This window comes from Sorex fumeus, unplaced genomic scaffold (genome assembly GCF_029834395.1).
Source record: "Sorex fumeus unplaced genomic scaffold, SorFum_2.1 ptg000130l, whole genome shotgun sequence".
NCBI lineage: Eukaryota > Metazoa > Chordata > Mammalia > Eulipotyphla > Soricidae > Sorex > Sorex fumeus.
The window spans coordinates 819,418-847,012 of record NW_026606187.1 but is presented as its reverse complement, the minus strand read 5'-3'; the positions used below and the strand labels follow the sequence as shown (position 1 = coordinate 847,012).

At 45.2% G+C, this 27,595-nt stretch overlaps 1 protein-coding gene across 3 annotated transcripts in view; it reads right to left on the bottom strand.

The window, feature by feature from the left end:
* The window catches only part of XPO6 (exportin 6), a 113,952-nt gene that overhangs the window by 53,720 nt on the left and 32,637 nt on the right, over positions 1-27,595 (bottom strand). For all 3 annotated transcript variants that reach the window (XM_056138828.1, XM_056138827.1, XM_056138829.1), the window contains 6 exons: positions 24,638-24,728; positions 21,243-21,355; positions 20,116-20,313; positions 15,559-15,718; positions 13,031-13,108; positions 1,485-1,938 (listed from right to left, as the gene is read on the bottom strand). In XM_056138828.1, the coding sequence (XP_055994803.1) occupies positions 1,485-1,938; positions 13,031-13,108; positions 15,559-15,718; positions 20,116-20,313; positions 21,243-21,355; positions 24,638-24,728 (1,094 nt within the window). The remainder of the gene's footprint in view (positions 1-1,484; positions 1,939-13,030; positions 13,109-15,558; positions 15,719-20,115; positions 20,314-21,242; positions 21,356-24,637; positions 24,729-27,595) is intronic.

Here is a 27,595-nt window from a genome sequence, read left to right as displayed (position 1 = left end):
TAAGTAGCTCCTAAACAACTGAGAAGAAACTTAGCTGTTTAGAATTAGTGGGAAGGGGCCCAAGAGCCAGGAAGCAAGCACACAGTCATTGTTCATGTCACCTTTCTGCTTCCAGGACCTCTCAGCTTTCACAGGGCAATAGGAAGCATAGGGTTGAAATATAAAACCAAGAGCACAAAAGTTACACGCAACAAAATCAGTACATAGACATTCCTCTGCCACCCAACTCTAACCGTAACAACAATATGCCATGAATAAAAGTGGAAACCATTGTATCTGATGGTTCGTACTAGAGGCTAGAATTTTTTTAACATAGGAAAATACGACTTTAACCAAAGCTAAAAAGGTATAAAATTCTTTTAATTGTGATTCTTTACTTCATACAAGAACTACTTCCAAATAATGAAAAATAAAATCAACACATTAATATACCAGAGTTTAAGTACTTCAGATAAAACAAAAAATATCATACAAACCTTATTTACAATAAAACAAACCAAAATTATCATGGATCAACATTTTCAACTTAGAATTAATCAATGACTATATTTAAAAGCACCAAAACTGTCTCACTATATACTTTCACTTACTTTAAAGAAAAGGAATAGCTTAACTCTATATAGTTTAAGAAAAAACAAGTCAAGGAAGTTAGATTAAAATACTAACAAATTTCTGCTGCCAGGCATCTAGAAATATTTTGTTCAATACAATTCACGGTTTGAAAGTTTCTGAACAGCCAGCACGATCTATTAGCACATTTCCAATTTTCCCTTATTTCTCCAGAGACATCTAGCAGCACATGAGTGGGAGCTGGAAATGAAGTCGACATCAGCACCTGCACGGACATCAATACCGAGACCAGGCCTTGTTCTATGAAGGAGCATTTAAGAAAGCTGAGGTCCAGCCCAAGGGCCATATCACAGAAACACAGGGGTGTGCTCTATTAGCATGAACCCACATTAACAGCCCTCCTTTCTTCAAGGAAAACTAACCACCTGTGAAAAACTCAGAGCAGCGTGTATACTCTGCTCTCTGTTCGATTGGGAAAAGTCAAACAGCAAAAAACTGACAAGCAACGCCAAGCAAGAAAGGGTGATTTAACTCCTGTACCTCCACGAACCTCCTCTGTTCCTGGCTACGCATGGGCAGCATCTCAGCTCCTGAACCATCTCAGACCTGCAGGCAAACAGTGAGGAAGAGGGAGGAGGGGAGGGAGGGTAGACAGGAGACGATGGGGCGAGCAGGGTGGGGGAAGAGACAACAAACCTACACAATCCATAATCGCTTTTCAAACACAGCTCACTTCCCCTGACCACCCTAGCCCCTCCAGCTAATCTTCCATGTACAGGTACACACCTACCTTTTCATTCCTCACCAGGAGCCCAAATTCTGAAACCAAAGAGGATTATCGACTCTAGGCAGCACAATGTGATAAACGGTCAAGCCCGTCTCAGGGCCCTGCCAACTCCACCTGTTCTCATTACCTCTCATCGAGCTCTTCTAGCCTGCTCTTCACCGTGTGGGCGTTGCTATCCTTGGTGATTTTCTGCAGGAGGTAGAAAGTCTGCTGGAACATACGCAGTAAGTACTCCTCAAATTCCATAGGCACACAGTTCTTGGACATGAGTTCATTGATGCAGGCCATGGCCAGGATGCCAAGCCGGCCTCGCTCCTGACCCAACACACAGTTTTGGCTGCTGCCGTTCACTGACGCCATCTTTCTGGCCCGGATGTCACAACCGAAGCGTGCAAAGTGGAAGATGGTGGTAAGGAGGGACGGGGTGATGCTGGCAGACAGAGGAATCCAACTGAAGAGATGGGCCAGGCACTCCAACGCCAGGGAACAAACATACTCACTCTCCGCATCGAGAATGGGGATTGGCTGGTTTAGGAGTTTAGCTGTACTAGGGCTCTGCAACAGGTTACTCAGTAAGTCACCTGAAAACATACAAGACTTTTAAGATGCACAGAATCAAATCTCTGACAAAAACAATTCAAATAATTCTCCTTCCAAAGCAAAAACTTCCAAGACTCTTTTAGGAATTCACAAATTAAAAACTATTTTTTAAAAAACTAGTGTATCTTTTAAGATGCTATTTTCCCGTCTCAATTTTAGTATCCCACAGTGAAATCCCCTGCTCATGGACTGGGAGGACTAATATCATTAAAATGGTAATACTCCCCCAAAGAACTGTATGGATCAATGCAGTCCATGTGAGGATACCTATTACATTACATTTTTCAAAGAAATAGATCAGACATGCCTGAAATTCTATAGGATCTTCTCCATCCCCAGAATAGCTAAAGCAATCCTTGGAAAGAAGAGGACAGAAGGCATCCCTTTCCCCAGCTTTAAACTGTACCACAAAGCAGTAGTAATTAAAACAGCATGGTATTCAGAGCAATGCAATAGAGTCGAACATCTTGAAATAGACCCTCAGGCACATGATCAGTTAGTCCTCGACAAAGGAGCAAAAAAATATGTGGAACAAGGAAAGCCCCTTCAACTAGTAGTGCTGGGAAAACTGGTCAGCGACATGCAAAAAAATGAACTCAGATCTCTTTCTAATGACATAGGACAAAAGTCAAATCAAAATGGATGAAAGATCTTGATACCAGACCTGAATTCATAAGGTACATAGAGGAAAACATACACAGAACTTCCCTTGACATTGAAGCTAACAGCGTCTTCAAGGATGAAACACTACTTACCAAGCAAGCAGAAGCAAAGATAAACAAATGGGACCATATTAAACTAAGAAGCTTCCATTCCTCAAAGAAACAATAACCAGAAAACAAAGACAGCCCACAGACCAGGAAAAACTATTTACCCGACACGCATATGATAAGGGGTTAATATCCAAGATATATGAGGCATCAATAGAAACTTTATAAGAAAAAAAATAATTCAATCCCATCAAAAAATAGGTAGAAACTTCCTCAAAGAAGAAATGCAAACGACCAAAAACCGTATGAAGAAATGCTCTACAGCCTCACCCAGGAATGAATCTGTGGAAAAACTCAGGTATGCAGGTTTTGTGACCGAAATCTCCAGGCCCTCAGAGTCAGGGATGGGCTATCTGCCCCCATCCCCCTATTCTTCTGGCAGTCTGGCAGTAATGCCCATGAATGACCTCTGCCATATCAGCTCATTAACTGGCCAGAGACTCATAATTAAATCTTGAAAGAGATCAACAAGCCACAGAGATACTTCTGGACCGCAAAGTCACCATCCAGTTAAAAATTTAATCCCAGCCATAGCATCACATTCAAAATTTTAAAATTCCTGGAGTGACATCGCAAAGTCTACACCACTGATATACCAAGAGTAGCACACCACATTGGATGGGATGTAAAGTAAAAGGCAATCAATCCTGATTAAGAAAATATTAACACACAAGGCTTAACCTGTTAACAACATGTAAATAATCTCTTACAGAAGGGCTTAACAGCTCCAGGATGAGATGCAACAATCTTCACACAGTTTCTTCTAAGGAAATCTTTCTTGATCATTTTTAGCGTGTTATTATTAACAAGCAACATAAAATAAGTTATTTAGTGTCTGCTATTGGGGCAGGCTCCAGTGGTGGCTGGAAAACTTGGAAATAATGGTGGTGAAAAGGTGTAATGGGGTGATATTGGTGTTGGAATATTGAATGCAATAAATCGTGAACAACTTTATAAAAATAAAATTTAAAAAAAGAAATGCTCTATATCACTAATCATCAGGGAGATGGAAATCAAAACAACAATGAGGTATCACACAGAGACTGACCCATATCGAAAAGAATGAGAACAATCAGTTCTGGCATGGATGTGGGGACAAAGGGATTCTCATTCACAGCTGGTGGGAATGAGACTAGTCTAGCCTTTTTTTTTTGGAAAACAATATGGACATTCCTCAGAAAACTAGAAAATGAGTAATACCATTCCTGGAAATATACCCTAGCGACCCAAATAACACAATGCAAAAAAGGTATCTGTACTCCTATGTTCACTGAAGCACTATTCACAATAGTCAGAATCTGGAAACTACCCAAGTGCTTGAGAACAGTTGAGCAGATCAAGAAAATATGGTACAACACCAATGGATTACTACCTATCTGCTAGGAAAAATGAACTCATGAAATTTGCTTATAAATGTATGGACATGGAGAGTATCATGCTGTGTGAAATCAGTCAAAGGAGACACAGAATTACTGCTCTCATTAGTAGGATGTTAAAAAAAAAAGTATGAGAATAAAACCTAAACACAGTAGAAATGAGGGCCAGAAGGACAAGTCCATGGTAGGAAGCCTGCCAAAAAAGGGTGAGGGGGGAGTGCAGTTAGGACAGAGAAGGGACCACTATGACAACGATAGTTGGAAGTGATCACTCTGTTCAAGAACTGGGTGCTGGAAGGAAAGAGGGAAACTGATATGCTTGATACGCTTTTGGTAACAGTATTACAAACCACAGTCCTAAAAAGAGTAGGAGAGGAAAGGAGGCTGGGGGTGGGGGGAGAGAGAGAAAATATGCCATAGGGGCAGGCTAGGCTGGGGGTGCTGGAAATTGGGGACACTGGTGGCAGAAAATGTGCACTGGTGAAGTGATGGGTATTGAAACATTGTAGCACTAAAGACTCAATCATGAACAACTTTGTCACTGTATTCCACAGTGATTCAATTTTTTAAGGACAAGTGCAAACAGAGCCTTCTGGAGACTACATACTGTAGGAATTTGCACAAATGGAAAACACTGCTCCTCTGCTAGGTACATTATTTTTTTTGGAAAATGGCCATTTCTCAGTAAAATATTTTTCCAGGGTCAGAGAGACAGCTCAACAGCTAAGCACACTCAACACCGGCGTTGCCAGCAGGAGGTCTGAGTTGGATTTGCAGCAAGCACCTCAGGAATTGCCCTGAGCACTACCAGGTTTGATCCAAAAACCAAAATAGAGTGAACTCACCAGTTATTTTTCCATGAAATCTCTGTATGCCATTTCATCTAAACTCTGTATGCCATGTCACAAAACTTTCTGGAGGCCTTGGTATATTTTTAACAGCAAAGGAATTCTATATAAAATGGAGCAAGGGGGTCAAAAGCTTCCAGCTCCACGATGTGAAGTCCTGGGTGTGTGATGCAGAACATGAAGACTGCAGTTACAACACTGCAGTTCACAGCTGTGTTCACACACACGAGAACGGATCATTAAAGTTCTTATCAAGAAACCTGAAAGACAGGTCAGTGGCTTAGGGCGCTAGCCGTGCCAGCAGAAGGTTATGGGTCAATCCCCAGCACTGCTAAGCACTGACCTTAGCAGCTCAACAGTCTAGAACCCCTGGCACCACGGTCAGATAGAGACGACACATGACCCTCAGCAGGCACAACTGAAATAGGTGACCAACCACCATGGAGCACTGTGCAATGCACACTAGGAAGTCCACAAGCAGTGAAACCAAAGCTCAAAAACAGAAAACGTGTGTAGCACAGTGTAATCTGAGAAAGAACCCTGGGCGTGGCAGACATCTGTGAGAGCCCCACTCAGCACCACCACAGCAAGAGGACAGGGAAGGGGACAAGTATTAACAAAAGAGAAAAAAAAAAAAAACAGACTAAGGGGGTATGGTGCCGCCAGCAGGTCAATCTGTACCTGTGAGGCGAGTGCATCAGCAGCCTCATGGCGCCTTCAGACTTCCAGATACCCCAAAATTGCTGCCTTTGGCCAGACCCCAAAAACCTGGGGCAAAGTTTACCAAGAAAGTAAACGGGCCAAAAGGTAGGTATGTGGGAGACTCACCCACAAACCACCTCTGGCTCAGCTAGATAATTGGAGGCATGGCCTCTGGTTCCTGACTGAACTGCTTAACGGCCATGATGCCGGAGACTCAGAAACAAATCTCGAAACCCAACAGCTTTTGGCAGAAATGAGTCTGGTCCCTGCAGTAGGCTACCAGTGCTGGGCCACCCCAGGTGGGAATAGGTTTTGTGCCTTGGCCTGTTCCTCCTGGCGGCCCGGTGGCCGTCATCCTCCAGAGGCCACTGGACAGTCAGGTTTGGGCCCGCAGTGATGAGACACGTGGGGCCTCACAGGATGGAGGTGAAGCTGGCCCTTTCCTCCCCGTGCCAATGAGACCTCGAGTCGCTGCCCACGAACGGCCTCTCTGGCTCCTGATGGAGCTGCTTAACAGCCATGATCCCAGGGACTCAGAAACATATCTCGAAACCCAGCAGCTTTTGGCAGAAGTGCGTCTGGACCGCACAGTAGGTTACTGTCGCCAGGCCACCCCAGGGGGGAAAGGGTGCTGCCCCTCCGCCTGCTCCCCCTTGGTGGCCTGGTGGCCACCATCTTTCAGAGGCCACTGGATAGAGAGATTTGGACCCGCAGTGACGAGACACATGGGGCCTCACGGGAGTTCCCATCCACGAACAGCCTCTCTGGCTCCTGATCAAGCTGCCTAATGGCATGATCCCAGAGACTCAGAAACAAATCTCGGAACCCAGTGCCTTTTGGCAGAAATGCGTTCAGAACCCGCAATAGGTTATTGTCGCCAGGCCACCCCAGGGGGGAAAGGGTGCTGCCCCTCCGCCTGCTCCCCCTAGGTGGTTCGGTGGCCGCCATCCTCCAGAGGCCATTGCACAGTCAGGTTTGGGCCCTCAGTGATGAGACACGTGTTGCCTCATGGGATGGGGGTGGAGCTGGCTCTTTCCTCCCATCCCAATGAGACCCTGATTCGCTGCCCACAAATGGCCTTTCTGGCTCCTGATCAAGCTGCTTAACGGCAATGATCCAAGAGACTCAGGAACAAATCTCGGAACCCAGCAGGTTTTAACAGAAATCCCTCCAGATTTAATTGTTAAAATTTAGGAATTTCAAAATCACATGGCCACTACTGCAGACACGCAACATCATATGTTATTCATAACCAGCAATAGAAAACAAATTGTCTACGGTTGCCCTTTCAGCAAATCTGAGTGTTGGGGTAAAATCCCAAATAATAATGGTGGGTCTGGTGTCAAAATATTGAATATAATCAAAGTAGAGACAGAGTAATGTGGAAATCATCTGCCCCACAGGTAGGGGGAGGATGTGGGATGGGAGTATAATGGGGTTTTTGGGTGTGGAAAATGGGCACTAGTGAAGGTACGGGTGTTTCATTGTATGACCGAGACTTAAACCCAAAAGCTTTGTAACTGCTCTCACGGTGATTCAATAAATTAAATTATAAAAAATGAAAAAAAAAGGTGGAGTTCATGCCCAATTCAATCAGCTGAATAAATAGCAGTACTCCTACATTAAAAAATAAATAAATAGATAAATATGAAGAAGAAAGGGAATTTTTTTCAAACATGCAAAAGCTCAGACAATATACACACCACAAATTCTTGTTATGGAAGATACTGAACAATGACACTGCAAATAAAAACTTAAAAGAAAAATCGGGCAGTGAGCTGTGCACATGTGTGCCATGTATGAGATCTGGGTTCAATCCCCAGCACCACACGGTCCCTGGGCACCACCAGGAGCAACCTCCAAGCACGGAGACAGGAGTAGAGGCCCAAAACACCAGGTATGGAGCCAAAACAAAAATAAGTAAATAAAATGTGAATGGGGAAGGAATGAGGATGCTGCAGCAAAGAGACTAATGCAACCTTTGAGTCAAATATAGAATCAAGACGAGACACATGTAGAAATTAAAGGAGGATGCTGGCTAACTTTCTCATCTTCCACACAAACAAGAAATCTCAAAATCTATGGTCTATCATTCCTCTAACTTCTTCCCTGGGTGGAGCTTCTTTCTCTTCTACTTTTCAATAAACTCTTCCTGCCCTCCACCAAAAGTACATACATAATACACACACACACACACACAGTCTAAAAATAACACATGTAGTACGAAATTGGTTTTCATCCTCCTTTTCTTGCTTTAGATTTGATGGTATCCTAATAACCCATTGTTTGTGGAAAAGCATCTCAGGACCAGTTCAGTGGTGGAACAGAGATAATACATGGGTGAGGCTTGGTCTGGGATCCACACCTGGCACCACACACAGACACAAAAATGCAGTACAAGGCCAACAATTCCTTCAGTTTAATAACTTCTGCTAAATTCAAGTAAAACTAAAACAGTTTCTAATAAAACTATGTGCCTTTTTCTTTATTTTAATCCGCCTCTCTCTGTATAGAGGTCCGCAATGATGATGTTTCTCTTACTCCTTCTTGCTCCTTCCCCTTCCTCAAGGCACCCCCTTCCACAGGGCCCACGGGCGGTTCTGACATCCAATGTGCTCCGGGCCTGCTGCAGCCAGAAGCAGGGGGCAGAAGCTTTCCTCGTCTCCTCTGTTGCTGCAGCACACACTTGGTTGTGGGGCTGCCGCACTTTTCCAGTGCTGAGGGCTGTATGATTCTGCTGTGAAGCTCACAACTTTGGCTACACAGTTGGCTGCAGGGCACCAGAGATGGCATTAAGAGATGTGGGGCAGTACTGGGGAACAAAACTCAAGCCTTGCTCAGGACTGCACAGCGGGCACTCCTCCACTGAGTAGAATGCTGGGAAAATTGCTACATCTAATCCTGTGCCTTTAAAACAACTGAATACTGTGGAAATTGCAGGGCTGGAGCGATAGCACGGTGGTAGAGCGTTGGCTTTGCCCGTGGCCGGCCTGGCCGAGCCGGGTTCGATTCCTCCGCCCCTCTTGGAGAGCCCAGCAAGATACCGAGAGTATCTCGCCCGCATGGCAAAGCCTGGCAAGCTACCCGAGAAGTGGTCGATATGCCAAACACAGTAACAACAAGTCTCAAAATGGAGATGTTACTGGGCCCCCTTGAGCAAACTGATGAACAACGGGAGGACAGTGTTTGTGACAGTGTGGGGAAACTGTTACACTAACTCACTCTGTGCCTTTATAATAACTGAATACTGGGGAAACTGTTACATCTAATTCTGTGCCTTCATAATAATAGAATACGGGAAAAACTTACATGGTATTCTGTGCCTTTCATAATGGCATTGGGTCTCAGATTTCATTATGGTCTTAAAAATGACTAAGAATGATGCTAGGGTGACAGTAAGCAGGGAGCCATTTGCCTTGTACATGGCCAAGCCGGGTTCCATGCCCAGCACCACATATGGTCTCCTGAACCCACCAGGAGTGACCCCTGAGCAGAGTCAGGAGTACTGCCAGGTGTGGCTACAAAATAAAAATCAGGGGTAGGGGGTAGGGAGGAGAGAAGGCTAAAATTCAGTTAAGTATCTATGAACTAAAGTCGTACTAAAATAGCTTTCTTTGCTGACTATGGTTCGTATTTCCCCCATCAAAATCTCTGTTCTGTTTAATAAAAATTACTCAACCTAAAATATTCTGAGGTTATTTGAGGTAGATTATAGAAATTCCAAAAATTTCATGGGATGCCAGAGATCAAACCATTTTTTCAAGGGGCTTCTAGAGAAGGGTCCAAGGTTGTGAGGACAAGCTCTGACATCCTAGGCCCCGTGCAGCCCATCACAGAAAGGCCACCAAGCAGAGTGAGGGGCTGCCGTGAGGCAGCCTGCTGCTGGCTGCAGCGGGCCCCAAGCAACTGGACAGAAGCTTCGTGGGCCCTATGGAAGGGGACACCTTGGTCCTAACCCTGAGCATGACTGCACGTCCCCTGGGCTACACTAGGGCAGCATCACAGAGCCAGGCCTGAGGAGCCCAGGTGTCTGCGTGCACTACCGACCCGGGAGAATTCAGGCACATCAGGAATGCCTGTAATGAATGGGCTTTCCGGCAACTGTCCCTAGTCTTTTATTTTCCCCTTTATGCCTCTTCATCTCTGTATTTATGGTTCCAAGTTTCTTAGCCTCAACGTAGTGAAACGGGGCCTGACAGTGCACTGCAGGATGTCCGATACTGGGCAGCCCCCCTGGGCTCCACTGATCCAACATTATAGTGCTCACTCCTTTCTCCACTCACGGAAAAAAAAAATTACCATGTTAAAAAAAGTCTCCGCACTGGGGCCGGAATGTGACAGTACAGCAAGTAAAGCACTTGCCTTGCATGAAGCTGACCTGGATTTGATCCCTGGCATCCCAAGCCTTCCGGGAGTGATACTTAAGTGCAGAGCCATGAGTAACCCCTGAGTACCCCTGGGTGTGGGACCCCAAAAAACAACAACAGAAAGTCTTCACAAAAAGTCTGCCAAACAGCTTGTAAAGTTGAGTGTCACCCCAACTGAGAACGGCTCAGGTAACTACGCTTCAGGCCCCCACACAGGGCCTCTCTTCTAATCGCAGGAAAACAAAGACAGATGACAAGAATGACTTTCACAAGTCCCCATAGAAGTGACTGACAGGAATACAGGAAGTGATTCGCAAATGCTGCAAGATATGCAATCCAATCTCTAAAGGGTTTGGGAGAGAACAGAAAGACATAAATGGGTCTTAACCAACTGGAGGTCTCTAACAGATCTTCACCCTGGGAAATGCCCACTAACAAACATGGAGTGTGGATGAGAAAATCTAGCCCATTTGTGTTCTGGGCTACAATCACTGGCACTCGGGAACTTTACCCATTCAGAGGTTGGGGGCCACTCCCAGTGATACTTGGGGGACCAAAGTCATCTGAAATGCACAACTTTTGGTACTGAAATGTGATTTCATAGAAAAAAATAGGTTTCACTAACATAAACTGCTACTACTAGCCTAAGCCAAAGCTAAGTTAGCATTCACTCGCCAAACAAACCCAGTCGAAAGAACAGTTCCTGTGATTCCCGACAACACCCAGCCCTGGAAGCCCTGCTCCAAGAAATATCAACCCTGAGCCCTTGTGTCAGGTGTGGCCCTAAATCAAAACAAAGAAAAGAATTATTCTTGGCAAATTACTGTTTAAATTAAATGGGGAAAAAGTTGTTGTGGGGACTTCATTCAGCAGTGCTAGGGACCATCAAGGTCACATCTGGCACTGCCGGCAGTGGGGGGCACATGCTGGGTGCGAGGGATTAAACCCAGGGGCACACAATACCCAGGGTCCACCACTGAGTCACATTCCCCAGCCTCCAAAATGCAACTGGTTTGTTTTGGGGTCACACCCCGAAGTGCTCAGGGCTACACCCAGCTCCGTGGGGGTTCCTGGGGGCCACGTAGTGCTAGGGATGAAACCTGGGTCAAAGCATGTGCTCCATCTCTAAAACCTAATTTTTTTTTTTGGCCTTTTGGGTCACACCTGGAGATGCACAGGGGTTACTCCTGGCTCTGCACTCAGGAATCACTCCTGGAGGTGCTCAGGGGACCCTATGGGATGCTGGGAATCGAACCTGGGTCAGCCGTGTTCAAGGCAAATGCCCGACCCACAGTGCTATTGCTCCAGTCCCTAAAACATAAAATTTTTAAATGAATTAAATTACAAAAGATTCCAGGTATACACTCACAGAATCAAGTTTCTGCACCAATTTCTGGACAGTATTTTCTTTGATCATTTTGATTCTGCAAAATAGAAACCTAAGCCTCCTAGAAAATCCACCTTAAAAATCAAGGCTTGCCACCAAGCAGAAAGTTAATTTTCTGTGGGTCTTTTACAAGACATGCCAGAACTCTATGATAGTTTTTAATCTTCTTAGTATGAGAAACGACACCCCAAGAGTTCAACAATAACTCTGAAAGAATTTCAACTTCCTAACAAGAGGCTACATGAAGCAGCTCAGCTTTAGAGATGGGTCTGATTTCAACAGCCTTTTTCCTTAGGGTACAGGAGAAAATTGTAGAAATACTTCTCATCAGTCACATCACCTTTACAATAAAGGAAGAACCATGTGCTGATTCACAGGATGTCCTCAACTTGAAAAGCATCTGTGATCATTTAGTGTAAACAGCATTTAGAAACTAAAAGTTCCTGCTCGGACACAATTTCCTCTTTTCACCTATCCTTAAAAGTAGCTATTTTAGGTGAATGGCACTCTGACTTCTGAGACAGTTATCAACCATGAACATAACGAAGACATAAGTGAGCGATTTAATGGCCCCTAAAAATACCATTAAGTATTATGGGATCATTAAGTAACCAGAGGTTTTTTGGGGGGCACACCCAAAGTGTTCAGGAGCTCCTACCAGCACAGTGCTGGGGTGGGTCTCCCATAAAGCTGCATCTCCCTGGGCCTACCAAATTATTCTGAATGATACAAGTTAAAAATGACAACTTCACACTGGTCCCCATCTTCCCAAGCCAATGTGACTTCTTCCTGAGTCCACTGAGAAAAGAAATCCACATTCCCATGCCTCCTCCTGCAGGTCGCCAACCCACCGCCCTCAGCCCCTACAGACTGCAAAGCAGACCCAGTCGGTTCACCAGTTCATACCTACCTCAGTACAGTACGTATGAGACAACCAGAAAACCGGGGGCACGGGGGGGATAAGGTAAAAAACATACCAGTGGGGATGTTTTCAGACGAAGGGAATAGGGACAGAGAAACAGAACAGGCATAAGGCATTGGCCTTACATGTGGCCAACCCTTCACCCTGTCTGGGGTCCAATTCCCAATACTGCAGTACTGTGTGGTCCTCACAGGCACCACCAGGGGTGGACAAAACCTGTGCACAAAGCCAAGAGTAAGCCATGAGCACCACCAGGCATGGCCCAAAATCAATTACACGAAGGGGATGAAGGTAGATGACAAAAGAAAACAATCACATCTTTCAAGCAAAATATCTTGTTCAAAATATTATGCTAGAAAGTGCAAGTTCTTACAAGGAACTAGAAAAGTTAGCTACTCATGGGTCCAAAAATAGATTACGGAAGAATCAGCAACTATCTGGCCCAGATAAGCAATCGCTATGCTCCTGAAATGCCCCAATGCATTTGAAAAGAGGAACAGAGCCTGAGAGATGTCCCAATGGGCCGAGGGCCTGGGCTGCACACAGGAGGCCTGCGTCAAAACCCAGTCTCCCTGCCCTAGATGCCCCAACGATGGCAGGAGTAAGCCTTACAGAGAGTTAGGATAAGCCCCCCAGGTTGCCAGGTGTGGCCAAAATCAGAATAAATAAAAAGAACACCACGTATGGTGGGCAATCCATACCACTTTCTGCTGAGGTCGGAGATGGTGGTGGGGTGGCAGCAGTGACACTGTGCTTGTCCCAGACAGTTTCCAAGATGCCTATCAAAAAAGGAGAATCACACTGGTACCTGGATCAGACATCAGTACTTACACTTGACCTCTTTCTCAAACCTCAGCCCACTTGCTTCCTGGACACGGTGGCCCAGGTATTCCACACACAACTTCTCTCCCCTCACACACCTGCCACTAACCCTCTGTATCCCCCACCCAGTAACTGTTCCAGCCCAGTGATATAAGCAAATGGCTCTGCACCCACAGGCCCAGCCTCCCTCCCAGTATGACCCAACTCACAAAGGCTTCTTCACACACTGAATTAAGAGTCAGTCCTTTTACAAACGACCACTTTCCAACCTCTGACCTGCTTTCCTCCCCTAATCCCAATTTTCCAACAAACTGACAGCTTGTCCCTCAGAACTCTGTTAGTGTATCACCTCCTCCAGGAAGTCTTCTAATTTTACACCTCTCAGTTTTTAAATGGTCTTTCTTCCCAACCAAAATAGGGACTTTCCCTTACTGGAATAGGGCAAGCACTTGGTTTTACTCTTCTTTGTAGCTCCTTATAAAACTTTGGCACATGGTTATAAAAAGTTCCTGAAAATATTTTGCTCCCGGAATATTTAGTATTACAACCTGGATAAACCTTGGAGATATAAATAATACTGGGGGGCTGGGAGGGGGGTGTCAAGACACAAAGATCACAAGTTCAAAACAGGAAAACCTACGGAGAAATTGAGATTTAATGGCTGCCAGGGTTCAGGGGTAATAAAAGTGGGCTATAATCGGATAATGCCGTTAGAGCCAATTTTTTTCTAATTGAGTCACTGGATGATACACAGTTACGAAGTTGCTCATGATTGGGTTTCACTCATATGAAGATGCAACCCCCATCCCTTCACCAGTACACACTCCCCATCACCAGTGTCCCCAGCTTCCCTCCCGCCTCTTCCCCCACACCCCACCCCACCTCGAGGGCAAGCACCCTCTTCTCTTGCGCTTTCCTTCTGGGCATTATGGTTTATAATACAGGCACTGAGAGTTTATCATGTGTCATCCCTTTACCAACTTTCAGCACTCAGTTCTCGTCCAGGATGATCGTTTCCAACTAGCATGGTCATAGCACTCCCTTCTCTATCCTAAGTACCCTCCACACCCCACACACTTGTGGCAAGCTTCCAACCGCTGACCAGTCCTCCTGCCTGCTTCCTCTGTATTTGGGTATTAGTCTCATACTATGTTTTTTAACATCCTATAAATGAATAGTCATTCTATGCCTGCCCCTCTCCTCCTGACTCACTTTAATCAGCATGGTACTCTCCATGTTTATTCATTTATAGGCAAATTTCATGACTTCATTTTTCTTTCTGGCTACTGAGTAATCCATTGTGTAGAAGTACCATAGATTTTTTATTCATTTTTTTATTCATTTTTGTTTTTCTCCATGTTTCTTATCAATTCAGGTCTGATCTGAAGTCTCTGGTCCATTTTGAACTGACTTTTGTGCGTGACATTGAATAGAGATCTCAGTTCTTTTTTTTACACACAGCTGCCCAGTTTTCCCAGCACCACTTGCTGAAGAGGCTTTCCTTACGCCGCTTCATATTTTTTGCTTCTTTATCCCTATTTTGTAGGTCCATCTTTATTCCAATGCCATGCTGTTTTAATTACCACCACTTTGTAGTACGGTTTGAAGTTGGGGAAGGTAATGCCTCCTATCCTTTTCCCCCCAGTATTGCTTTAGCTATTTGTGAAGATTTATTGCTCCATATTAATTTCAGAAGTTTTTAAGTTAAAGCCAATCTTACCAGTACATGCCATGCACTAAATGACATAAAAAGCACAGAAGTTTCCAGACCACCAAGAAACTGGGCTGAGGAACTGGAAATAAATGCACTCCTCTCACTGCAGGAGCAAGCCTCAGTGCCTGGACCGCACCTGCATATCCCAACCAGCGGCTCCCTGCCCCGTGATGCAGGGTGCCTCAACTCTCCCCGGCACACCCATCCTGCTCTGGGCTTTGCTTGCTCTCCGCTCTCTCCACACACTATCATGAGGCTCTAATAAAGCACTCAAGATGAAAAGCAAATGCTGCACGGAGGGCTGACACCATACCCTGCCTCGCTTCCCTAGGCAGAATTTCAAACTTCCTCAACTTCCTCCACCTCCACCCTCTCCAGATCTTAAACCCCAACTGTCTGAACAAAGTGCATGCTGCCCACCACATCGAGCATGGAGTGAACCGCGCTTCATCACCCTCGTGATCTAGTTTAGACCTCACCAATCAGAGTGACGCCCAAATAATGAGACCACGAGGAAAGTGGCAGACAAGCACTGAAGCCCTGAGCTATGGGAGTGACTGGGTGGGTGCGAGCCATGCCCGAGCTCTCCATGTATGTGCTTAGCAGTGTCGGGCACACTGCTGACTGCTGAGCACATGGCCACCCCAGCTGCTCTAAGATGCTGCCTGTGGGCCTGCAGGCAGTCCGTCTCACCTGTCAGCAGCCCGAGCACTGTCTGCACCTGGTCCAGCAGCAGCTTCCGCAGCTCCTCCTTCCGAGCCACGCTGAGGTCCTCACGGGGGCAAGCCAGCTCTTCCGAAGTTGTCTTCAACATGATCAGCCCGAGAGGGGTAGTCACGGGGGACTGGATTAACTGCCAGGGAAAAGGAAATTCTGCTACTAAAGTTCTTTATTGAGCTATACATACATGTGTTTTATATATGTGTATATTATATACACACGTACACAAGTTTTATATGAGTTATACATTCTGACTTATGAAAGAAAAACCAATTTGAGGAATATTGAACCATTTCATAAACCATAAATCGGCAGAGTCTGGCAAACTCCCTGTGTCGTACCCAATATGCCAAATACCAGTAACAATGATGGGTCTCATTCTCCTAAAGAGCCTTGAATATAATCTCAGGGCTAGGATGAAGGAGACGTTACTGGGGCCTGCTCGAGGCAATCGACGATTAACGGGATGATTTGTGATTTGTGATTTTCATAAACCAATTTTAAATGTAGTTTATCCCTGAGCCTATAAACCTTTGGGCAGGATACCAGAAACTACACCCAGGCAGAATGTGTTCTTCAAGAAACACAAGATACTTCCAGGTTAAAGAGAGTATGGGATAAGGAGCTGTATGGCATATGGCCACCCCAGTTCAGTACCACATGGTCCCCCAAGCACTACCAGAACCTGAGCACGGAGCTAGGAGTACCCCCCCAAGCACTGCTGTGTGTGATCCCCAATTACATCAACATCACCCCCCAGAAAAAAGAAGAAACCTAGGGTAGTTTCCTTTCTGTCCAAAACAATTCTTCCCCTTTCAGACCCTAGGAAAGTTCTCTCCCTAGGAGAAAGCAAAGTGCTGAAAAATGGAAACACGCTAAATTCAAATGCCCTATGCAGAACATAACAGCATATAAAACCAGTCATCCAGTCATTCATAGCAATGTAAAAGTGTTTTCAGTTAGTTCCAGGGGTGGGACCATAGGACATGCAAAGTAAGTGCTCAGCTTATTGGGCACTTTCCTTTAAGCCCTTTCTTAAAGCAGCTTAAATGAGAAGTACGTACTCCAAAATTCTTCCATTCTATCTACAAGCTTGGGAGTATTTCTAAGAATAAATTCAGGTAGTGCAGTATGAAGAAACCAGAAAACTTCCTCCCTTAACAACTTTTTAACACAATAGGGTAGAGCAGGCCATTCATAAACACTTCTTTGATTCAGAGACCTTGAGTTGTCAATCTGTATTTTGCTTATTTGAGACCTGGGGGCCACATCCAGCAGTGCTCAAGGGATGACTCACGGCTCTGCTCTCCGAACCAAGAGGTGCTGGGGATGGCAGTGGGCTCCTGCGTGCGAGCGAGGCCTGTCCGCCAGCCTGCCGAGCTCCCTCCAGGCATTACCTAGCAAATGACAGTAACTGACCGCCAATCATTCTTGCCCTTCAAGCCTTCAGCTGCTGGCTGGCTCTCCTGGATTAAGAAGCTATTACCGGTGGAAAGGATTTTTAAAGATTCAGTCCAGGGGTTCCCAAAGTGATTTGACCTACCTACCCGCCGCATCCCACTTTTCAGGGAAAAAATTATTCAGTAACGCCCAGGAAATCTACCTTCTTTACCTGAACCAAAATAAAGTGCACCCACCCGCACTGAGGCTACTGTCATGGCCTGCACCGGCCACTTTGTCTTAGTGCAACCCCTTCATTCTTACAAAGCAAATGAGGAGTTCACAAATGTGGCTGGAGTTGCTAAACTCAGGTATCTGTGAAAAAAATGATAGGAGACCTCAAGCCTGCTGCCTCCGGGTTCAGTGCTCTTTTCAACAGGGGCTGTCTGAGAGTCATAAAGGTTGCTGAGGTCAAAGGAATCATTTTTGAAGGGTGGGAAGTGGAAAATGGTGGAGAACAGGAAGACAATCAGCCTTTTTAAATCTCCATGAGCACTTCGCCTGAAAATGCTCTTCGAGATCAGCACTAATATTTTCACGGTACACACGGGAACACGGGAATGTCTGTTCTGCGTGAATGTCATTCCTGGTAAAAGGTGAAGGAAACCACGGCGCCTCACTTGCTGAGGACAGGATCACAGTGCTCGGACTCGGCCCACTGCTCTCCTCACAGGTGTGACATCTAACTCAGTCAGGGATGAAGAAACAGGGACTCCCTCCCCAGCTCCTGGTCTTATCCATTGCCGGTGGACTTCCTGGCTCCCTCTCAGAGTCACAGACTGACTCCCACTGTCCCCAGCTTGGAATGGCAGCAAGCGTAAAGGGAAACCCTCTCACCTCTGGCCGCACACCACCAGGCTTGCCGGCCTCTACTCCTCTCTTGTTCTTTGCCTTTGCTAAGCCTTCTGCTGAAGGCACTTCTCTCACGGGCAACCCATGTGGCTCACGCCATCATGTCTAACCAGGTTTCTGCCAAACCTCTGCTCGGAAAACTGGCTATCACCATCCCCACTAGGATAACATCTCACAGTCTTCTCCCGACCTCAGATGTAGTTTTCTCTGTGATAAAACTACCAGAGAGGATTTATTGGCTCTGTTTGTAGATGCCTCTCCCCAGAGATTATTACCTCCATGAAAGCAGAAGGCATTACATTCGTTCATCACTTGTTTAGTTAGCACATTGTTTCTGTTCGACAAATAATTTACTGAATAATTACATGACTCTTCTTGCAATATCAATTCAATAATCTCCAGATAAATGAGTCACCAGAGAAACAAAACAAGTCTGAATGAACAGTTTTTGTGTCTTTTGAGAAACCCGAGAGCAGCAGTTGGAATTCTGAATTGGGAAGGGGTGGTGACGGGGAGAAGGAGCAGCAGGGAGGACGGAGGACGGAGGATTGCCTCCCAAGCCATGCTCAGGGACCCTGAGCGCCAGGCCGCATGACCTGGGAGCCACACCAACCAGGCCAGGTGGTTCAAAGCTTGGACACAGCAGCACTCTGGGGGGCGGGGCCCTGGACAACACCCAGCGCTGCTCTGAGAGTTCTGTGCATCGAATTTGGGGCCTGTGCTCCAGTCCTTTATACCATCTCCCTAGAGCTGGATGCAGTTTTTTTTTTTTCCAACTGCTGCTTTAATCTGCAGAAAGAACAGGTCAGCACTAAAAAGTAGTATTATTCTGGAAATCCTAAACCTACAGTCACTGAGACAGACTAACCAATCTTCAAAGAGTTTCATTTCTATAACCTAATACCTAATTCCTGACTATCCAAAACTGCCTCAACCTGAAAGTTTCCAAGTTTACCACATAACTGCAGCATGCCTCTCGTTTTTGCTTATAGATCGCACTCACACGCTCATCCCCCAAGGCTTCCAAACCCTGACCTGTAATCAGATCACTTTGCTGAAATCCAGATTCACTTTTCCATATTTTTCCACTTCCTCAAAGAATAGACAAATCTTAAATGCATTTCTGCCAAATGTATTTTCACCAAGTACTACCCAAATCAATTTCCTCTTCCTTCATCCCTGGAATAGAAAACCCAGTGCCTGAGTAGGAGCCCTGAAAGGCATTCTAGATTTCTTCTTCCCTTCTGCCCTATCTCGGAATTCCCACCATTCCTGATTCTGTCTCCTACATGTCACCCCCATCCCCAACCTCCTGTCTCCCTCAATCTTCACCAACAGCAGCCATACCAGTCAGGGTGTTTCACTCCAGCCTTGGCCCTCTGTAACCCAAATTCTACAACGATGCAAGAGTTGTCCTCCCAGGGCTGGAGCGATAGCACAGCAGGTAGGGCTTCTGCCTGGAAAGCAGCGACCCAGGTTCAACTCCAAGCATCCCATATGGTCCTCCGAGCACCACCAGGAGTAATTCCTGAGTGCCTGAGCCACGAGTAACCCTCTTGCATCGCCAGGTGTCGCCCCCCCCCCCCCCAAAAAAAAGAGTTGTCGTCATCCCAACATAGTAATTGGGCTATGTTTTCTCCTTTCTCCAAACTTCTCATTAATTCCCAAGGACTACGAATTAAATACTAAAGGCCCCCTGAAAGATCAAGGGCTTTCCTGTTCCTGGTCTGGCCCTGCCCCTCAATACGGCTCTTACTCTCTTACTCCATCACCTCACGTCTCACCACCAACACTGAAAACATTTCAGCTCCCTGAATCTGAAGAGCCGCCTCCGCCCTCCAATCACACTGTCTACAGTAATTCACAGCTACTGGGTATCTCTGACTACAGAGCTAACTCCCCGGTAACCTTAGGCTTGAAGGCCAGGCTCATCATTAGGACCTAACACCTGGAGCCATACCTAACAGGCTTTCAAATATTTGCTAACAAAATTTCACAAGAGATTAACAAAGGAACTAAGTTCTCCCCTCACACCTTTTCTACTGCACAAAAGCACAGTAACTCAAGAATAAAAAGTTAAGAGCATGAGATAATCTATCCCACAATGCACTAATGCAATTACTAATGCACTTCTAAAACATTAATCTTAAAAAAAAAACACTCCTCTTTAAGAAAGCAAATAATCACTTCTACAAACAAACTACTTACAAAATAAATTTTCCTTGGGTATATCCTTACCTGTAAGATGTTAGTAAAAAAATCATGGTAGAACATGGGCCAATCTTGACGGCCAATATCAACAATAACTTTGCAGAGCTTATTCCGAATAAAGTAAGGGAAAGTTTTGTGGTGAGCCAAGAGGAGTTTGGGCAGGCAGCTCCGGATTTCCATCTTATCCTGAGATGGGACCCCAAGCCACATTTTATTGATGAGATTCTGAAAAATAAATGTGTAACTTTTCAGTGGTTTTCATCACCTCAAACAAGCAAACAGACAAACCTGCTTTTAAACAAAGGTTTACAGCTACTGGGCAATGAGCAAGAATATTGAGACCCTCTGATACATTTCTAAGAAGATGTGATTTAATAGAAACACTAGCCTGTACTTTGCAAAAGCTTCGTATTACAACACTACTTCTGAAGGCTGCAAAAAAAAATGAGAGAAGCAACCGTAATGCTCAAATATGAAAAGACTGGTTTGGTGAATAAAAGTACAACCATTTACAAGAATATAACATAAAGGGAAGTTTGGAGAGAAGTATATACACTTTATTAATTTTTATTAGTGAAACACCATGAGGTACAGTTGTAGACTTACAAATTTTTGTGCTTGGGTTTCAGTTATACAATGATCAAACACCCATCCCTCCACCAGTGCCCATTTTCCACCACCACCAGTATCCCTCCCAACCCCCGTCCCCCCATCACCCCCTGCCTCTGTGGCAGGGTATTGCCATTTGTTCTCTGGAGAGAATATAAATGGCATGAGCAATATGGCTATGTTACAGTGTTTTTTTTTTTAAAGTGTGCATAGATAACATAGGTTGAAAATGACTTTTTTTTTTGGGGGGGGGGTTCTTGGTACGATGGTATTATGAGTATCATTCTTCCTCCCAAACTGCTTTAGTAATCTTTTTTTCTTAATAACATGGACGGGAAAATTACCTGTTACCATAAACAGCTTTCTGTCTAAGCCCAACTTACCTTTCCGGGATCAAATATAAAAAAGGGCTTCAGGTCCCCAGAACCCTGAGTTCACCCTGCTTCCCACCCCCCTGTACAACAAAGCTAAAGGCTAGCACCAAAACACGGCACTATAACCACAAAGTGCTTTTCAGAACAGTATTCCGTTAACTGACACCTCACCTCAAAAACTGTCAAGCTGTACATCATTACATAGTCGTTCCTGGTGCTGGAGAGAAAGTACAGGCAGAATCTCCAGGCTCCTATTTGCTGGGCAAAGTTGTTAAGAAGTTCTTCTGGAAAAATTAAAAAACAAAACAAGCTATGAAAATACAAGAAATTAATACAAGTTTAAAGCACACTTTTCTCCTTTTAATAGTGTCCAATGATTAGGTTAAGACTAGCCTTTAGCAATACAGAATGGGGGGGGGAAGAAAAAGAAACATGCAAGAGCATTCAATGCAACTACTTCACTTCATCTGTGTTGTTTTTGTCTTAACATACCACGCAGCACCCCTGTCAGAAGAAGGGCAGCCACGGAAGCTGACAAATGCAGCCTCAGCCGCATCCAGCCACCTGCACCATCTTCCCTCTGCCCACCCTGCAGCCCTGCTGGAGGAGGGACACACCCTGACCTGAATGAGGCACCTCAGCAAAAACAACAGCAAAAGAATCCAAATTCACAGGTACCGACCCTGCAAGACTCTACTACGTCCATGGAAAAGCAGGGAGCACAGCAGGCCACCCCCGTCACTGCTCACATCCTCCTACAACCACCGCCCCATCAGCACGCTACCACTTGGGCTAAAGGCAGCCTCTTTTAAAACTCCAAAGGAAGCTGGTGGCATGGGCTTAGGAGTACGGACAAACTACTGTGAGTCCCAGAGGACAATCAAACTGGAGAGAAAAGCTTCGACTGGAAGTGAGGAACTCGGCACTCCTCTGTAGACTTTGCCGTCAATTCATTTAGCCTGATCCTGAGCAAATCACTGCTCCTACGTGCTGCAGCTTCCTCCACTATTAAAATGGTCACATTCTCTCTCGGGGTCCTTGCCAACAGTCCTAAATTCAGAGCACAAATAACATCTTTGGTGGAGGGTGGATGGAACCCCAATAATGAGAGCCCCACCCCTATCTCTACTGCCATATTTTCAATGACATAACTAGGAAAATCTTCAGCTTACCCTGAGACAACTGGAGGGGGGGGGGAGATAAAAAAAAAAGTGGTTCTAGCCCACACATTCAAATGAAGTTAACGAGACTAGATAAAACAAAGAATGGAAATAAGACACACCCACCCACTGCAGGGAACCACGCTAGCAGATTCCTCTTAGACAGCTGGTTATTGAAAGTTACTTTAATAAGATTCGAAAACAAACACATTTGGAAGATTCTACTTTTGATTCATGAATGCTTAAGGTAAGCAAGTATCTGCTTTGCAAAGGAAAAATTAAGAGCCAAAACAAAAGTATGTTAATTACAGGCTAAAAAAGAAAGAATAACCAAGAAAATTAGGCTGAAATACAATACCCTGAAAGAAGAGATCTTTCTCCACCTTTGGGTTTTTTGTTTTGTTTTGTTTTTTAGGTCACACCCAGCAATGCTCAGGAGTTACTCCTGGCTCTGCACTCGGGAATTACTCCTGGCAAAGCTTGGGGGACCATATGGGATGCTGGGAATCGAACCCGGGTCAGCCACATGCAAGGCAAATGCCCTACCCGCTGTGCTATTGCTCCAGCCCGCACCTTTGGTTTAATTATAATAATAATAATAAAATAGTCACCTGGAACTGGAGAGGTAGTATAGCAATGCATGCAACCAACCATGCTACAATCTACAATTCCTGACACCCCATATGATTTCCTGTATCGCACCAGGAGTGATCCCTGAGCAGAGCTAGGAGTAACCCTGAGTACTACTAGGTGGATTTCCCCCACTTAAAAAAAAAAAAAAAAAAAAACTCTAGTGAGTGGCCTCTGAAGCATATGCTTTGTATACTGGGGGCCCAGGTTCAATCCCCAGCATAGCATGATCCCCTGAGCACCACCAGTAGCCAGTAGTATATGTCCTGAGCACTGACTCAGGGGTAGCCCCTCAGCACCAATAAGTTGGCCTGAAAACCAAAAACAACAAAATCATTTGTGATATTTTACGACATAAGATAAAGACTTCATAAAACTGGCCAAGGGTGGGGGAATATTCTCTGGGAACAGGAGCACTGAAACCCATAGAGGAATAGGAAAGAACCTAGGGAAAAAACCCAAGGCCCCGCTCAGTCTGAAGCCTGCCTATCTGTGGGCACAGTATAAGCTATCCGTAACTGATCGATGCTGTTCTCAAGAGCACACTCCCTCAGAAAAGCATGTAGGGCAGCGCCCCCCTCCCCCACATTTAACATCAGAAGAGCAAGGAAATTATTAGCATTTACCAGGAGTCAATTTGAACTCCAAGTATACAAGGGAAAATGGGCTTCAGCCAAACCTGCCACCAGGAAATTTAAGCAGCAATCAAACTTTGGACCAAAGGCAGAGATCAGCTGTAACATGTAACTGACCAACATGACAGAGACATGGAACTCCAGCATCCCGGAGGTAAAGAAAACGGCCTCAGAGGTGATAAATGCAAAGTCGTGGCAGATTTATAGGTTTAGAGAGAAACAATTTTCATTATCAAGGTGAGAGAGAGAGAAGCAGTTTCTATGCTCAAGTTTTTATTCTCAAGGAGATGAGTGAGGACAACTCAAGAGGAAAAATATGACTCAACTAGAGCCCCCAGCCATAGCCCCAGAGGCAGAACTCCGACATTCGAATATCTTTTCTAATTTAAAGTATGTTTTAAAAATATTCCTGCAGGGGCTGGAGAGATGGCACAGTGGGTAGGGCGTTTGCCTTGCACGCAGCCAACCCAGGTTCAATTCCCAGCATCTCATATGGTCCCCTGAGCACCGCCAGGAGTGATTTCTGAGTGCATCGCCGGGTGTGACCCAAAAAGCAAAAAATAAAATAAAATAAAATTAAAAAATTCCTGCAAATTTATAGAAAATCCAGAAGACAGTTCTAGAAGGTGATGAAGTTCCCAGAAGACCTACTGTGCTTACAAATACATCTCTGGGCTGTTTGCAGCTTTTATTCATCAGCAGCAAGAGGATACAAAGGAAATGGCAGGGAGAAGAATCCTGGGCACCACATGAGTTCAGATTACACACCAAAGTACCAGGCTCATTTAAACATTATCATGAGCTGTCTTTTTTTTTTTTTTGGTTTTTGGTTTGAAGTTAACAGCCACAGACTTCTTATCAACTTTTATCAACTTCAGAACTGAGAAGGAAGCAGGGGAAAGAACTTCCACCCTAGTCAAAAGAAAACTCATCACCACAGATCAGAATGGGCTTCAAGGGCTATGGGCTAGAGCCCTTGTAGTTAGACTTTCAGACCTCATCAACCACCAACCACCAGTACCTGGGCAAAAATGAGCAAGAATTCAAGGACACAAGCTGCATGAGCCAAACTTCCCAAGTCCGTCCTCCCAGGTGGGGCCTTTCGGTGATCATGACTTTTAGAACACAACACCTCACTTACCTATCTCACGTTTTCTTTCATTCGTTGTACAATCATGGAAAAATTCTGTCATCAGACTTTCCAGTGCCCTGAGGGAGGCTTCTTCAGATGCCTAACAAAAGAATTTGAAAGGGGAAAAAAATTAATAAAGTGTGTCCTCATTTCTACTGTTTCTCAGTTCCTTCCAGGTCACACTGAACAGTAATAGTACTTCCTCAAAAACAACTTTGACATTCTTCAGATACATATGTATAAGCCAGAAAACACAAAGGGATTTTTTCCGGCTGACTCAAAATCTACATGTCCTTATATTCTATTAACTATAGGCTGCCGTGCAACTGATTTTCAATTATTTATACTAAGAAATGGGGGCAGATAATTTAAAATTCATTTTGGAAGCATTCCAAAAGCAAAGGAACAGGAAGGTTCTGACCCTGAGTCAGACAGAATGGAGAAATCAGGGAGGGATTAGGCTCCTAGTCATCAACAATACTGGCCTCCATGTCTCAATTAGTCTAATCCAGAGTCATTTTAGACTGCTAAGAAGATTCTTAGGGTTACTGATGATGCTTCAGGAGACAAACAGGCATTTTTGGCCGATGGAGCTAATAGCCAAGTTGAGCAAAAACTCAGAGTTCGACAGCACCTCCCACCACAGGCCCACAGAGAACCAAACTCTGAGCGTAAGTTCCCTGAAGAGAGAACAGTCGCAGTCCCTCTTCCACAGGAGTCCCCAGACTCACTTCCTCTTCTCTCACTGCAGTGGCAGACAGCAGTTGCAGCAATGAGTTTGCTTCAAAACTCCCTTCGCACACCCACTTGCGGAAACAGTGAGTATCCCCCAAGCACTGTGGAATCGTCACTGCCATCAACCTACTACCCAGAGTCAAGGAAGAGTCTATACAAGTCCTGCTTCTCATCACTATTCATTCCTTGCTTCCCTCCCCACATCCTCTCTACTCTCCCCAAGGCAACAGCGCACTATGAAAACGGCATCGTAAAACACAGCCATGCCATGCTCCAATGCATTATGTACCAAACTACACCACCAGACTTGCCTGGTGACTGTGAGGAAACTGGGCACTAGGCTATCTCAGTGGGGAACCCGTACTTCTTGGCACTGACACTAGCTACAGAGGTCGAATCAGGCTTGCACAAACCCATCAACATCAACTTGTGGATGCACATATCCACCCCAAGGCATATGGGCACCATATTCAAGCAGTGTCAGGCACAGCACAATGGCAACTGTGATGGCTAAGCTCTAACACAGAGAGTGCTTGAGCACTTGAGTGTGAGGTTGTGTCTAAATCTTATAACAAAAACAAGCTCACTACTCCTTTTTCAAACCAACACCTTTTTGAACTCAACTGAAAAACACAGTTAAGCTGTTTCAGTGAGTGAGAGAGAGAGAGAGAGAGAGAGAGACCATTTTTTCAAATACAGAAATCACTGGAATGAAAGAATAAAGGCTGCAGTTTGGTTTTTGGTTTGGTTTAGGGACCATACCTGGATGTGTCCCAGGGATCATGCAGTGCCCAGGATGGATCTTGGGTATCCCAGAAACAGCATCTGTACCATCTCCCAGCCCAGCGTTGCCGTCTCATTTACCCTGCTTTCAGTGCTTGCCTTAATCGAGACTCACTGTTCTCACTGAAGAACTTTCTAAGTAAATGCTATGAATTCAAATTTTTAAGGGGCTTGTTAAATATGAGAATGTTTTGGTCTGCTTCATAAACTCACTCAGTACACCATTTGTAAAAAGGACCGACTTATACTACATGAACCAGGGAGACAGCACAGGATCAGGAATATGCTTTATTCGTGCAGGATGGTGCTCCAAGCACAGGTGCAAGTAACCCTAGAAGTCTCTGGGCTCCACCAGGTGTGGCCCTTGTGGTCCCATGGTCCCTAAGAGTCATCACATTCTTAGGCCCTAGCATTCAACCAGCTGACCAGTAGATCAAGGATCACCAGAGTCACCCCCAACCCCAAGCACTCCTCAAGAGCTGCCCCCCCCAAAAAAAAGAATTTGCTGTTTTAAAAATAAGTTTGGGGACCAGAGCAATAGTACAGTGATTAGGGCTCTTGCCTTGCAAGACGCCAACTCGGGTTCAATCCCCAGCACCCTACAGGGTTCCCCAGCACCATCAGGAGTATCCCTGAATGCAGAGCCAAGAATAACCCTTGAGCATCACCAGGTGTGGCCCCCACCAAAAAAAAAAAAAAGAAAACATTGGGGGGCCAAAGAAAATAGTACAGAGGTCAAGGTGAACGCTGTGCATCGCATAGTCTGAGCATTGTCAGGTACAGCCTCGAGACTTCCCCAGATGTGGGCCTGGGAATCCTCAGCACTGCAGGCTCAGCCCTCTCAGACTGAACCAGCCGGGACTCCTAGGCACAACTTGAAAGATCCAAAAAATAAAATAGAAAGAACTTTGTTGGGACATACTAAGAATCAAAGCAAAATCTCATGTTCAAGTAACTTACTGGCAAAAATTACAAAGAAATCAAGAGTAATGTGTTGAATTTGGGTCAGCTATTTGGTAAAAATAAATCACTAACTCTTCCAAAGTCAAAATGAGTCCCTGAAAAACCAAGGATCTGTCAGGTCACCCACTGTTTTTTCTGGTAGCCAATCTCCTTAGCCTAGAAAGCAAAGCCCTGGGCTCCTCATGCTCAGATCACCAACTCCCAATGGGAGAGGACACTGGACACTGAAGCCTATGAGCTTACTTACAGGTCAGGCTTTATTGATTTATTGATTAAAGGTTTTGGGTCACACCCAGCAATACTCGGGGTTACTTCTGGCTCTGTGCTCAGGAATCATTTCTGGCAATGCTTAGGGGACCATATGGAATGCTGGGGATCGAATCCAGGCCACATGCAAGGCTGCAAGGCAAACACCCTACCCACTATACTTTCGCTCCAGCGTCCAGGTCAGGCTTTAAAGCCTCTGGGCAAGCTGATGACAATCTC